Genomic DNA, 14,673 nt, shown 5'->3' on the forward strand with positions numbered 1-14,673 from the left:
CGATTTTTTTCTTGCACGTTTCATCAACATGAGTGATATAAAATACTTAACTAGGAAATCTGCAGAATATAAAGGGAAAAATGGCCTCCTATTGGGAGGAGTACCCAAACTGGAAAGATAGTCAGAAGCATTGTCTATTTAATGATAGTGCACGACAGTTAAAACAAAGCTTGTGTCATCAGCAAATTATTTATTTTGCAAACAGGTTTCTGGGGTGACTAAAGGGTTATGGTACTAAATAAAGGTCATAATTTTTGTGATACTAGAACATAGGCCATGCTTATCTGTCTCTTCTCTAAAATCTCCTTTCTGGCACACAGAGTTGACATAAAGTGAATATGATTAAAAATTACTACAGCCCTAGCCAGTTGGGCTCAGTGGATAGAGTGTCAGCCTGAGGACCGAAGGGTGGTGGGTTTGCTTCTGGTCAAGGCATGTACCTCGGCTGCAGGATCCTCTTGGCCTCCGCCCTGGTCAGGAGGCAACCAGTCCATGTGTTTCTCTCACATCGCTGTTTCTCTCTGCCTTTCCCTCTCTCTCCCACGCTCTCTCAAACCAATGAAAAAATATCCTGGGGTGAGGATTTAAACAAAAAAATTACTAGAGACCATCTAGCTGCCTTTTCTTCTGTGGACTACATTTCCATTTGTAGGGCTTCTGGCTTTCTTCCTTTCTGCTCTCGGAACAGATACTTCTTACAGTTTCTACGACTCCTCCTCTTTATTGCTACTGCCTCCATCATTGTTCTTTTTCTTCCCGGTCCACCTTGCCAGAGATTCCCTTTCACTGGAATCTGACCTACGAAATCAGTCTGCTGAGCATGAGCATTGCACTCAGAGTGCTCTATTCCTTGTTTTTGAGGCTCTACATTTTTCAGTTTGTTGGTGTCTGCTATCTTAGCCAATCCTATGATCAATAACAAATACTCTGAGGTCACACCCTTCTCAAATTTCAATCCCAGGATCCAGGCTAATATTTCCAGGCTTTAAATCCCTCAATTTCTCAAAGCTTCAGTTTTTTAGGTAACCGCTGTAAAAAGGAAAAAAAAAAATGTTTCAATAAGAAGTTGTGATCATTAATGTAAAAATGCCTACAAAGAGCTTAGACAGGCACTCTTTTTGATGTTTCTGTGTTCTTAAAGTTTCAGAAGTGTTTAATCACCGTGCCAGATAAGAAAAATGTAAGATTCCATTGCAATTAACTTTCTTTTTCATTTTGATAGCTTGTGCATTGTAGTTAAGGGTTGCCAAAATATAGTGACTCAAATGATTTGAATTTTGAGTGTTAATAGCCAACAATTGGCTGATTTTCAAGTGCTCTCTTTAGGGTTTCTTCTTTTATGATAATAAACCTCTTTTATAAATAAGAATAAGATTTTGGTAATTGCCATACTGTATTTGTATTTATTTTTAGCAGTTTCTAAGGTGACTTTTCTACCTAACCATTTGGTCAGCTCATATTAATAGACAAAGAAAGAAAATAATGAGTTTTGATGGCCATAACACATAATAAGATTTTATTATCTATTTCTCAGTTAATAATCACAACTATTTTATGAAGTTGGCACTGTTACTATTCCCATTGCCATATAAGAAAATGGAGTTTACAATGATTAGGTTATTTGTCCAAGGTTGGACATTTCCACTAGAAAGTGATGGTTAGCTTTGAATTCATTTTCCCTCAAATGTTGTTTTAACTACTAGGCAATGTTGAGAGAAACTATCCACTCCCACAGAACTGGAGATGGGGAAATGTATCCTTGTTTGGGCAGACAAGAATTACATCAGATTCTTAGAAGATATTTTTATTTATTTTTTCAAATTAACACTGTGAGTATGATTTTCTAGGGCCCTATTACTATTTCAAAATATATAAAAAGTTTTAAATTTCTTTAATACATTTCATTTAATAACATGGAAACTGGTAAGTTTTCAAAAAGAATCAGGTAATTATTGTTTATTCAGGAAACTGGTAATTTTCCTTTACTTAGTTTTAATTTTTTGCACAATTGAGAGAGAGGATGATGTATAGATCCACATATTTATCAATTTCATATTTCCGGTAAGTTTAAAATGAAATATTTTTTAAAAAGCGATGGCATCTGAAAAGGAAAGAGAATGAACATGATGCCCTGGGTTGTAGTATTGGCTTGGGCTCCCTACAGTGTTATGAGCTTGGCCAGTACTAATTCTACCAGTTCTCAGTGATTATAGGATACTGCTGTAAAAAAACATGTATCCTAGAATTTATTACTTCTTTAGAACTGCAGATACATATTCAATAAACTTTTACTGTAATATTCACTTAATGGAATTAAAGTCTATTAGTTTCATTTTAGGGGTGTCAATTGCCACCCACAAACAAGCATATTTTAATCTGAGCTACTTTATGTACAGAAAATATATTACTTTCATAAAAATAAAGAACCATGAATACATTTCACTGAGACAAATAGCACAGAATTTGTTGTTCATTATCAATTTTATGAGCTGATTGTATCTTGCAAAAATAAGAAGCTGAAATTTCCCTGAAAAACTAGTACATTTTAATTTAAAATTTTTATACTTAATTTTCTAATTTTAATCTCTTTCCTCTAAATTGTATGGACAGAATTGAATTTGGTCATCTTTCAAAGAAGAGACATATCATTATTAGTATGATTCAAAATAGTAGACTTGAGAGAGGTTTAGGGTAGAGGGGATCAATAGGGGAAAAAAGGGAAACCACTATAATACCTCCAACAATAAGATAAACTAACAAAAATATTACTGTTTCAGACATTTTAATTTTTCTTTTATAAAATACAAAATTATAATGTTATTTGGGATCATGAAAACAGTTGCTAAAAATTGGACAATTCATGAGGCAGAAGATGAAATTAAATAAAGAAATTCAAAACTGCAATTTTACAAAACTGTTGAAAGTATTCACTGTGAGCAATATAAAAAAATTGACTCAGGGACAGTACTAAAAAATGTGTTATCACACTAATGAAGGATAACTATGATGCATGAAATGGCATGTTATGATAAAGTGATTTTATGAGCATGTGAGATGTCATACAGCAAGGTATATACTAGGTTTTATTATAGTAATAGAAGAAATGTAAAACATTTTATTTAAATTATTGCTTAGGTTATCTTTAGAAAGTGGCAGGACACTTCGAAAAACCTATTCAATTAGAAATTATGAAGGTAGTTTTTCTATAAAGCTAAGCAGTTGTCAGAGACATAGAAATGTGTGTCATTCCTAAAATAAAATAAAATAAAATAAAATAGACATGTAACCTAAATGGAAAACATAAATAAAAGTTATGTATAATTAAAGGTGAACATTAGTAGAAAGTATAAAAATAAAGACTATTGGGACATACAAAAGAAAAGATTGCTTATAACAATCCTTTTTATAAGGAGAGTAGAAATATATTTTTCAATTTTACTTAAAGTAAATTTCAATAATTTGTTAATAATTATTTTGTTACATGTTTTTAAAATGTGAATAATATTCAATATATATTTGGACTTGATATTTCCAATAATATTATTTCCTCTTTAAGTAATTATTCTATAAGTTGTCTACTTTATGCAACTAAAGTTCTCCTTAAAAATCTTGGCCTGTATACCCATACTAAAATTTTACAATATTCTTATCATTTTAAAATCTGAATCAACCAGTACCTCAAAGGTCAAGAGGTAAAGGTGACATGTAAGATGTCTTACCCATCATAGAGGTTACAAGAGTCTATGCAGGTCCTGCCCCTGCTGAAGCGACGGCAGGACAGGCACTGGTCTGGCCCAGGTCCCCAACAGCCATCGCTTGAGCACAGATGGTTACACACCATTCCTTCAGCAGCTGGAAAAAAAAACACCAAAATCAAGAGGAAATAAACAGAGGCTTGTGTCACAACTTACAATTTTAATATAAATCTTTCAAAGTGTAGCTATTTCTGTAGGAGTTTGTTTGAAAAAGATCTATGGCAGACCACTTTGGTGGCCTGTCTAGTCACCATTACTCACACTATCCCCACCTTCTTCCATATTGTAGAGCTTAGTCACTGTGGTTGTATAGCAACATTGTGTTTTTAATAAAAATGAACAAATGTCAATTGAGTATATCATAACTCTAGGGAGAAGGTGTGATAGAAATTAACCTTCCAGTTAAGGTAAGGAAAAAAACACATCTTTCTCAAGCCAACATTTTGTTCTACAATTACACCAATCTTTTGGCTTCATTTCCATATGGCAGCTTCATGAAGATAACAAATGATACTTGTTATGAAACAAAAATAATATTAAAGGAGCAAATGAGCATGGCTGGTGTTGCTCAATGGTTGAGTGTTGACCCATGAACCAGGAGGTCACAGTTCAATTCCTGGTCAGGGCACATGCCTGGATTGCAGGCCCTGTCCCCAGTAGGGGACGTGCAGGAGGTAGGTGATCAATGATTTTCTCTCAGCATTGATATTTGTCTCTTTCCCTCTCCCTTTCTCTCTGAAATCAACAACAACAACAACATATATATAATAATAAAAGAGAAACATGGTAATTGGCGTACAACCGCTACCCTTTTCATTGGCTAATCAGCGAGATATGCAAATTAACTGTCAGCCAAGATGGAGGCCGGCAGCCAGGCAGCTTGAAACTAACAGGAGGCTTGCTTGCCTCAGTGACGGTCCCCGCCTGCGGCTGCAGGCCTCTGAGCGGGCAGTTTAAAAAACATTGTAACAAATACTGCCGGACTTCAGCCGGCAGATTCGCAACATTGTAAGCAAAGGCCAGAAACCTACTTTCAGCCAGAGGCCTAAGAGCTGGAGCCAAGCCTCAAGGTAAAGCTGGCCCAGAATAAAAAAAAGAAAGAAAAAAAGGAGCAGTTGGGAACTTCAGTCACTCCCAGCCTGAAAACAGCCCTCAGCCCCTCACCCAGACTGGCCAGGCACCCCAGTGGAGACCCCCACCCTGATCCAGGACACCCTTCAGGGCAAACCAGCCGGCTCCACCCATGTACCAGGCCTCTACCCTATATAGTAAAAGGGTAATATGCCTCCCGGCACCGGGATCAGCGTGACAGGGGGCAGCACCCAAACCCCCTGATCGTCCTGCGGCTCTGTGTGTGACAGGGGGCGGCGCCCCGACCCCCTGAGCAGCCATGCTCTGTGCCTGATAGGGGGGAGCTCCCCAACGCCCCCCCCCCTCCCCCCCGCCACGGGCCCTGCTGTGTGTGTGATGCGGTGGAGCCATAACCTCCCCATCGGCCCTGCCCTGAGTGTGAGAGTGGCGGTGCCCCAACCCCCTGATGGGCCCTGCTCTGTGTGTGACAGGGGGGAGTTCCCCAACCCCCTGATGGGCCCTGCTCTGTGTGTGACAGGGGGGAGTTCCCCAACCCCCTGATTGGCCCTGCTCTGTGTGTGACAGGGGGTGGTGCCACAACCTCCCCATCGACCCTGCCTTGAGTGTGACAGGGGGTGGTGCCCCAACCCCCCAATTGGCCCTACCCTGAGCGTGACTGAGGGTGGCATCGCAACCTCTCAATCTGCCCTGCTCTGTGCATGAGGGGGCGGCACCCCAACTCCCCAATCGGCCCTGCTCTGAGCCCGACCAGGGGCTGCACCTAGGGATTGGGCCTGCCCTCTGCCACCCGGGAGCAGGCCTAAGCCAGAAGGTTGTTATCTCCTGAGGGGTCCCAGACTGCGAGAGGGCACAGGACGGGCTGAGGGACCCCCCCTTTCCCCCCCGAGTGCACAAATTTTTGTGCACCGGGCCTCTAGTATATATATAATTTTAAAAAGAGCAAATGAAAGAAAAAAGGAATAGAAATAAGATACAAGTTTAAAGGTGCTATAGTCTGCTATAGTCTCAGTGTTTGGGTTTGCATTTCCCAAATGATTAAAGATGTTGAAACTCTTTTAATGTGCTTATTTGATATCCATATATCTTGTTTGGTGAAGTGTTAAGAATCTTATGTCCATTTTATATTGGAATGGTTGTTTTCTTACTATGGATATTGAGAGTTTGTTATTAAATTTTGTAAATATTTTCTCTCAAGCCCTAGCCTTGACTTTTCCTGCTTTAATACTGTCTTTCAGAAAGGACTTTTAACTTGGTAAATCCAATTTATCAATTGTTCTTTTGTGAATTGTGATCTGGGTATCATATCTAAGAAGTCTTTGTCTAACAGGAAGTAATAAAGATTTGCTCTGATGTTTTCTTTTAGAATCTTTATGAGTTTTGATGTTACATTTATGTATACCAGCGGTTCTCAACCTGTGGGTCGCGACCCCTTTGGCGGTCGAACGACTCTTTCACAGGGGTAACCTAAGACCATCCTGCATATCAGATATTTACATTATGATTCATAACAGTAGCAACATTACAGTTATGAAGTAGCAACGAAAATAATTTTATGGTTGCATCACAACATGAGGAACTGTATTTAAAGGGCCAGAAGGTTAAGAACCACTGAACGATCCATTTTGAGTTATGGTTGTGTGTATGGTATGGTATTAGTCAGGGTTCTTATAAAAACATAACATGATTCCGAAATACGGAATCAGCTTTGTATCCCTGGCATAAACCCCATTTGATTATGCTGTATATCTATTTTATATACTGTTGAGTGCTATTTGTTACTACTTTGTCAAGGATTTTTGCTTCCATATTCTTAAGAGATACAATGGTTCATACTTTACATTTTTTCAGGGGCGTGGGGCACTTTTTGTTCACATATGGGTGCTAATCTTCAACTCTATCATGCAAAGTAGGAATGCGTATTCATTTGACAAATGGGCAGAGGTTCCGAGAGGCTAAACTGCTCAAGGCCCCACGTGTCAGATTAGGGCTGAAAGCCAGTTCTGCCTGGGCTCTTTACTGCCCAGTGGGGATGGAAGCCCCCGCTCCCCTCTCTGCCTTCTCTGGCACCACCTCCTGGTGAGTTTGGGGGTTTCTTTGCAGCCTGGCGGAGGTGGGAAGCCTACACTCCTACTCTTTAGATGCTGAGGTGAAGTTTGGGCTGCAGGTTTTTTCTGTGACGTTTGGCTGGAGCTGAAAAGTTATCCTATAAAAGTTTTTTGTCTTGCTCCTCTGCACCTTTCCAGGCCCTTTGGAAGAGAAAACAGACTTTTGTTGGGGGCTTTTTTGGTCTGCACCTGTTCATGTTTCTGAGTTGCCAATGTCTACACCTCCAGATCTGGGATGTATGAGACAACAATAAAATCTAGGGAACTCACATCTGTGTGCTTCTTGGATTTCAAGGTGCCAAACCTGTCTTCCTTCTTCTCTCTGCATTCCAAAAATTTTTATGTGTCTATATCTATATCTATATCTATATCTATATCTATATCTATATCTATATCTATACTCATTGTTTTTAGTTGTAGTCAGCAAAAGGACCGGAGAAAAGTATATCTACCTCATCTTCCCAGGAGCAGAAATGTAGTATATCTCTTTAAGTGACTGCAGTCTGTTTTAAAGTTATATTTTACTGCTTCATGCAAACTCTCAGAACATGAAAATAGGATACTTCCATTTCTCTATTCCTAACCTTTGAGCTTTTGTCATACATTTTACTTTTCCAAATGCTATTCACTGCACATTCACAATTTTACACATTAGATTGTCTTTGGACATGATTTAAATAATAAGATAATTTTATATATGTATCCATGCAGTGCTCTTAATCCCATGTATAGAATCATATATTCATCTGACATTGTTTCCTCCTGACTAACAACCTTGCTTTACTATCTCTAGGAGGGTGGTTTTCCTCCCTGTGCTGCTCTCTTCTCTCCTGCACTATCTGCAGACTTGAGCCTCCCTAGGCTGTCAGTGCCGCCTCCTCAACTCAAGGAGTCTTTGGGATTCTACCTGGGTCTCTCCAGACTGTGCCAAGGCTCAAAAATTCTCTCAAGGTAGTTAGCCAGGACAATCACAGGGCTCGCCTCATTCGTTTCCTCTCTCTGCTTCATTATCTGGTATGTACTCCCTTGTAAACTGTCATTTCATATATTTTGTCCATCTTTTGGTTGTTTCATTGAGGAACAGTAAATATAATCCCTTTTATTCCATCCTGATAGAAGTAGACATCTGATATTTATTTCTAAAACTCCAAAGTAAGATTACTTGCTGTTTCCTGCTTCTTGCATATAGGCACACTTTTTATATAGAATTTCTCCAAAATGCCCATAACTTCTAAACATCCATAAACTTTATTGAAAATTATAGTTCCTTCTACTCTATTTTACATTATTTTAATTTTTAAGATTATTATAAATAACATAAAGGTGACTTTAAAAAATAACCTGAAAGAACAGAGATCAAATAGAGTGTTTTCCTGAGTATGTAGGATTGTCCCTTTTCTCAAATATATTTTCCTTTTTTAGGTAACTCATCAGTTTGCAGACTTTGCTTAATTGTGGTACTCTCCATTTTTGAAGATGTATTAAAGTTAAATAACATATATTATAATTATTTTTCTCTTCTTATATGGAGACACTTCTTTTCAAAAGTTGAATGATTTGTTGTTCTACTTGGGAAATTCTAACAGTTTATCCCCTATATTGATTTTAAACTAATTGTAAGAGTTCTTTCCTTCTGACTCATTCAGTTCTCTCACCGTGCAAAAGAAATGTCAGTAGAAATGGAATCTTAATATAGTTCTCATATCACTGATTCCCTTGGAGTATAAGTGACTTCCCATGGATTTGTGAAGATGCAAGAAATAAGAAAGTTCAATCGAGCTGATGGAATATAAATGTATAAGAACAAAATCTATATAATAGCTTAAGAGTTAAAAAGAAGCAAAGATAAATGATATTAATGGATATAAAGTTATAATACCCATTTACCCATTTTTATAAACATTCAGCCATTTTAACGTTATTTATGAACTATTTCATAGTCTGAAACATATAAGAATTTATATATAATTATCATATATACTTGCTTATGGAATAAACATGATTATCAGAGGAATCCTTGAAGAGGGGGGGAAAAAACCACCCATAACAAATGCAACTTGTAAAGACAAGTAGAATATATTCAAAATCATGTTGCTCAGTGTTATGAATCTCTGGCTCTTCATATTAAACACCTTCAATTGGTATAGAAAACATAATCAATGCCTCATGTTCCTTGTGTAACTACTTGCCTAAGGCCATAAAATACATTTTAAGATTCTGCCTTCAGGCTGTTGATAAAGGTATCAGTACCTCTTTGTTATTGCCCATTTCCTGATAATCCATCAACTCCCTGATCTACTTATTTCTGCTTATTATTTTTTTGGGGAAATGGACAAATGACTACTTTTGAAAGGAGGTAGGATAGCATAATATTGGGTTTTGGAACCTACAAATAACTTAATGTGAAGCCTAGTTATTTTTCATGTTCTTCTTTTAATTTATCTATATTTTGTAACACTTTGGTAATAAACAAGTATTTCTTTGATAATAAGAACAATAATATAGAGACTTATTACAAAAAAAACCACACTTTTTTTTTTTTTTTTTTTTTTTTTTGTAGTTTGAAAACCTCTCACTCTTGTCCCTTCACCCTCCCTCTTCCAAAGCTGATAGGACTCTATAACAAGTGGAATTGTTTTGTCATATGGTAGTAATTTAAAACTTTTTGAGGATCCTCCATACTGTTTTCCATAGTTCTTGTACCAAATTACACCCCTTTTCCCTGCATCTCACCAGCACTTTACTCTTCTCTTTTGAAAATAGCCATTCTAACAGGTGTTAAGTGACATCTCACTGGGGTTTCAATTTGAATTTCCCTGGTGATTGGAGATGTTGAGCACATTTTCATACATTTGTGTTAATCATTTGTATGTCTTCTTTGGAGAAATGTTCATTCAAGTCCTCTCCCCACTTTTATTCATAGTTGTTTGTTTGTTTGTTTTGTTTTGTTTTGTTTTTGGTTATTGAGTTGTATGAGTTCTTTATATACTTTGGATATTAATACCTTATCAGATACATAATTTGCAAATATTTTATCCCCATCTATAGGTTCCCTGTTCACTTTGTTGATTGCTTTTTTTTGCTTTGAAAAATGTTTTAGTTTGATATAGTTCCACTTGTTTATTTTTGCTTTGTTGCTTCTGTTTTTGGTATTGTATCCGTAAAATCCTTGCCAAGACCAATGTCAAGAGGCTTACCTCTTATGTTTTATTTTAGGAGTATTATGATTTATGTCTTACATTTAAGTCCTTAATCTATTTTGAGTTAATTTTTCCAGCTTTCAGAGGCCACTTTGGAATTCCTCTGCTTGTAGATACATCATTCCAACCTCTGTTTCCATGGTCACATCGCCGTCTCCTTTATTTAAATCAAATATCCTTTTTTCTCCTTCCCATAAGGTCACATGTGACTACATTTAGGGCCCACCCAGATAGTCCAGATTAATTTGCCAACCTTAAAATACACAGCTTGATTGCATATGCCAACTCCTTTTTGCCATATAAAGTATCATTTACAGATACTGAGGATTAGGATGTGGTCATCCTTGGGGTGGGGATTATAAAATTCTATTGCAATAAGCACTTTATGTAGACATATATAAGTGGGAATGTCATTATGGGTCTTTGGAAAATGTTGGAATAAGTTAAAGCCATAAAATTTAGGAAAAGGTAGGAGTGGAAGAATAAGACATACCCCTTCACCATACTGAATAGGTGAAACAGGTGTTACCAAAAGTTTGTTCACTCTTAAGTGCTCTAGGTACTATATCTCTGACTTGAGTAGGACCTGGGGAGAAAATCCTGGTAGAGGGATATATGACAGGCAGCTGTGACAGCAGTGATAAAATATTGAAAAGTCCTTGAATATTCTTAGAACACTGAGCACATTATAAAGTACTTCTCAGAAGGCACATTAACTTGAAAAAAGTAAAATAAGTTCATAAGTGTGTTGTCGAAGTTCTGAAGTAAATAAAATATAATAGTAAAATATATATTGTACTATAATTAGTCAATGTGTAAATAAGCATTAAATATCCCCTTTAATGTCTTGAATGTGTTAGATTAGTAAAAGGATAAAACAGAACACTATTGATAAAACTCATTTTTGGTCCATTCTTTCTTTTTGTCTCCCAAAACTGTTATTAAATATACAGTGTTAAGTGGCCCAACTGAAAATTTCCTACAATAGGTCCTTTTTGAGAGAACAAATCCTCAAAAGATGAAATGAATTACCAGGGCAACGTGTTTTTAAAATATATTTCTGACTACAGAATAAAAAGAATGATGAGGGGTGTTATAAAACACAATAGCGTTTCTAAATGGATTTTCCTCAGACACCTGCCTCAGAAAGATCTGGTATTAAAAATGCAGAACCCTGGGTCCTCCTGATCTATATTAGCTTTCACTGTTATACCACTGTCTGTATTAGTTTATCAGGTCTGGTATAACAAAATGCCACAAAATGATAGCCTAAAATGACAGAAATTTATTCTATCACAATTCTATCACAATTGTATCACAATTTATTCTATCACAGTTCTGCTTCAAAATCAAGGTGTTGGCTGGCTGGATCTTTCCTGGGGGCGTTCGTAGTTTCCGGGGGTTGCTGGCATTCCTTGGTTTTCCTGACTTATGCGTAACTCTATTCTTTGACCCTGTCTTCATTGGTTGTCTTCCCTTTATGTGTGTATGTCTTTACCTGATGTTCTCTTCTGTGTGCCTGTCACTGTCTCTCTTCTCCTATTCTCACAAATTATAGTGGATTAAGGGCCCATTCTAATCTAGTATAAGCTCATCTACATTTTAATTACATGTACAAAAAACCTCTCTCTACATAAGGTCACATTCATGGTACCAGGAGTTAAAACTTCAACACACACACACACACACACACACACACACACACACACACACACACATTAATCCTCACCCGAGGATATTTTTCCATTGATTTTTAGAGAGAGTGGAAGCAAGAGAGAAAGAACTAGAGATGTGAGAGAAACACATCGATTGGCTGTCTCCTGCATGAGCCCTGACCAGAATCTAACCTGGGAACCTTTGGTCCTCAGGCCAGCACTCTATACATTGAGCCAAACTGGCTAGGGTTCAACACATTTGTGTGTGTGTGTGTGTGTGTGTTGGGGGTTGGCGACATAATACATACCACAATACTATACTATCCAAACAACAATCATTGAAAATTGGAGACCAGACTTAAAAGTTTTTGCTTTAAAATACCTCAAATACTGATCTACTGGCAAGTTATTAAAATATTGCCCTTTGTAATAAAAACGGAAGCCTGCAGTAATCCTGGCTGTTATTGTTGAGAGGCCCTCCATTCTTCCAGAGTTTCCAGGTTACAAATGGAAGGGATGTCATTTCTAAATTTGTAACTGCTTATTAACATCTTGAAAAGAACACAGAGACCATTTTGCAACATTGTAATTAAACATTATGCTGTTTCAAATACAGTAAGAAAATCTAATTTGAGGTGTTCTTTTTTATTTAACAAAGAAGAATGTATTAATGTATTACATTGGTAATAAAACAAATTTTAAAAGTACAGTTAAGATTTTCTATCTTCTGGTTACTTAGAAGAATAGTGACTTTACTATATCCTAAGTTATGCACTTTATGATTCATACTGAGCTATGGTTTACCAAAAGGTGTGGCAAATGCAGAAGGTTCAGTTATTAGTCATTAACTATAGTTTTACAATTCCTTTTTACTAATTGCATGTTGAGTGAGGTAGATTTTTCTGCTATCAAACTGGAGGAACATCAAAATCAGAGATAAATATAGAACTGTATATTCCTTAGATAATATTTATGCAAAAAGTAAATTCTACATCAACAAATACATGTATACTGAACCAGTATACTAAATTCATATTGTGAAGATTTTTTATAAATCACTAAGTCTGTTACTTGACAAAGACAATCTTAAAATGTTTAAATTATAAGAGAAAAGGAAAAACATTTTTGAGGAATCAAACATATACCTATTCATTGTTTAAGCTCTTAGGAGATCATTTAAAAATTTCTTAATATCTAGGCTCCTATTCATTACTCTTATTCTTTCCATGTCTACCACTGGTTGAGTGAATGTGGGATAAAAAGATTAAGAATTGGAAAAAAGAAAAGCAAACTTTCTGTCAAGAATCAGAAATGTATAAAACTAAGGATATAATCTAGGCTAAATTAAAGGACACATCTCATCCATTGTAAACATACATATTTTGGTATATACGTAATAAAATTTTGAACTTCTTGAGTCTATGTGGAATAGAAGAATGTGTAAGAACTTAAGTTCACTCACAATAGGAATCTCATGTTACAATAGATCTCTTTTCTCTGGAAAATATTTTTCAGGATCCAAAACAGCTAAAATGTGAGTTCCTCACAAATTATAGTTACAGTTTATGAAAATTGGTAACCTGAGCTGCCTTAAACCCTTTATAAAAAAAGGTGGAGTATTAGTAAATAAATTATTTTACTGACTACTTTACTTAGTAAGATTAAATTATATTTGCTTTCTTAAGAGTTTATATTTTCTTAAAAATATCCTATATTATCAATTCACATATATCAAAAATAAATTTAAACACGTGTTTATATCCTTGTAATTGTTCCAATGGATTAAATAAATAAGAAGGCATCCTGATAGCAAAATATTCCTTAGGAGATGTGACTTTTTAACAAGACTAATTCATAATAACCACAATTAGAATACATTTTTATGAATAAATCATTTAAATTCTAAGTATTTTATTTGATATTTATCATATGCAAGTCAGACAAATGCATAGTAGTGGAACTCTTAGGATGTAAAAGATAGTAGTACTCAGTAGAAAATCAGGAAAGTATAACACAGAAACAGTCTAGTTATGTACCCATGAAAACATCATCAACTTCTGTATAACAAAGAAATGATGGAGTGGATCAATAAACATCAAAATAAGTGAGAAAAAAGATAGTGAACAAGAAATGCACTTATGAACTTTTTTCTTGAATAGCATTTCACACTTTTCAGAAGAAAACATCTTCATTTTTTCCACCACTCCCAAATGGGAAATACTCTGTTATCCTATGTTATCAAATTCACTGAAAGTGAACAGAAAATTCAATGGGGTGAATTTCCACAAACTGATTGGATCCAAAGAATTACCCAGATGTTTATTAAACATTTAGTTTTCAAGTCCCACTTACACCTATTGAATTTAAATTTCCACAGGTGGATGCTTAAGATTTGCACATACATAATCTATATATATATATAAAAGCATAATATGCAAATCAATTAGACTGCAGAACGAACAGTTGGCTATGACACACACTGAGCACTGACTCCAATGGGGAGCTGGGAACTGGGGGTGGGTCGCGGTGGACACGGGTGGTGTCAGGGCCCTGATTGCCCCGCCTGTTTCCCCACACACAGAGGGCAACCCTCAGCTGCAGCAGTGGTAGCGGTGGGGGGTAGGGGGGAGGAAGGGGGAGAGGGGCGGGGCCAGCTGCCAGCAGCCTGGAAGATTGGCTCTGATCACAGGCCAGGTCTGAGGACCCGACCCGTGCACAAAGTTCATGTGCCAGGCCTCTAGTATACTATAAAACAAGTCACTTATTCTGGTTATTCTATACCAACCATTCTTAAGGATTGAGGAAAAGAAGTCTAGTATTCTGACCCACTGTAATTTTAACTGTTTAATCAAATATAGAATGGGAA

General features: G+C 36.5%; 1 protein-coding gene across 1 annotated transcript in view; it reads right to left on the reverse strand.

Annotated features, from left to right (window-relative positions):
* ERBB4 (erb-b2 receptor tyrosine kinase 4) overlaps nt 1-14,673 on the reverse strand; it is a 925,368-nt gene that overhangs the window by 247,178 nt on the left and 663,517 nt on the right. The window contains exon 13 of the mRNA XM_081095735.1: nt 3,720-3,852. Within this exon, the coding sequence (XP_080951861.1) occupies nt 3,720-3,852 (133 nt within the window). The remainder of the gene's footprint in view (nt 1-3,719; nt 3,853-14,673) is intronic.

Source organism: Myotis nattereri, assembly GCF_964212035.1.
Source record: "Myotis nattereri genome assembly, chromosome: 7".
Taxonomy (NCBI): domain Eukaryota; kingdom Metazoa; phylum Chordata; class Mammalia; order Chiroptera; family Vespertilionidae; genus Myotis; species Myotis nattereri.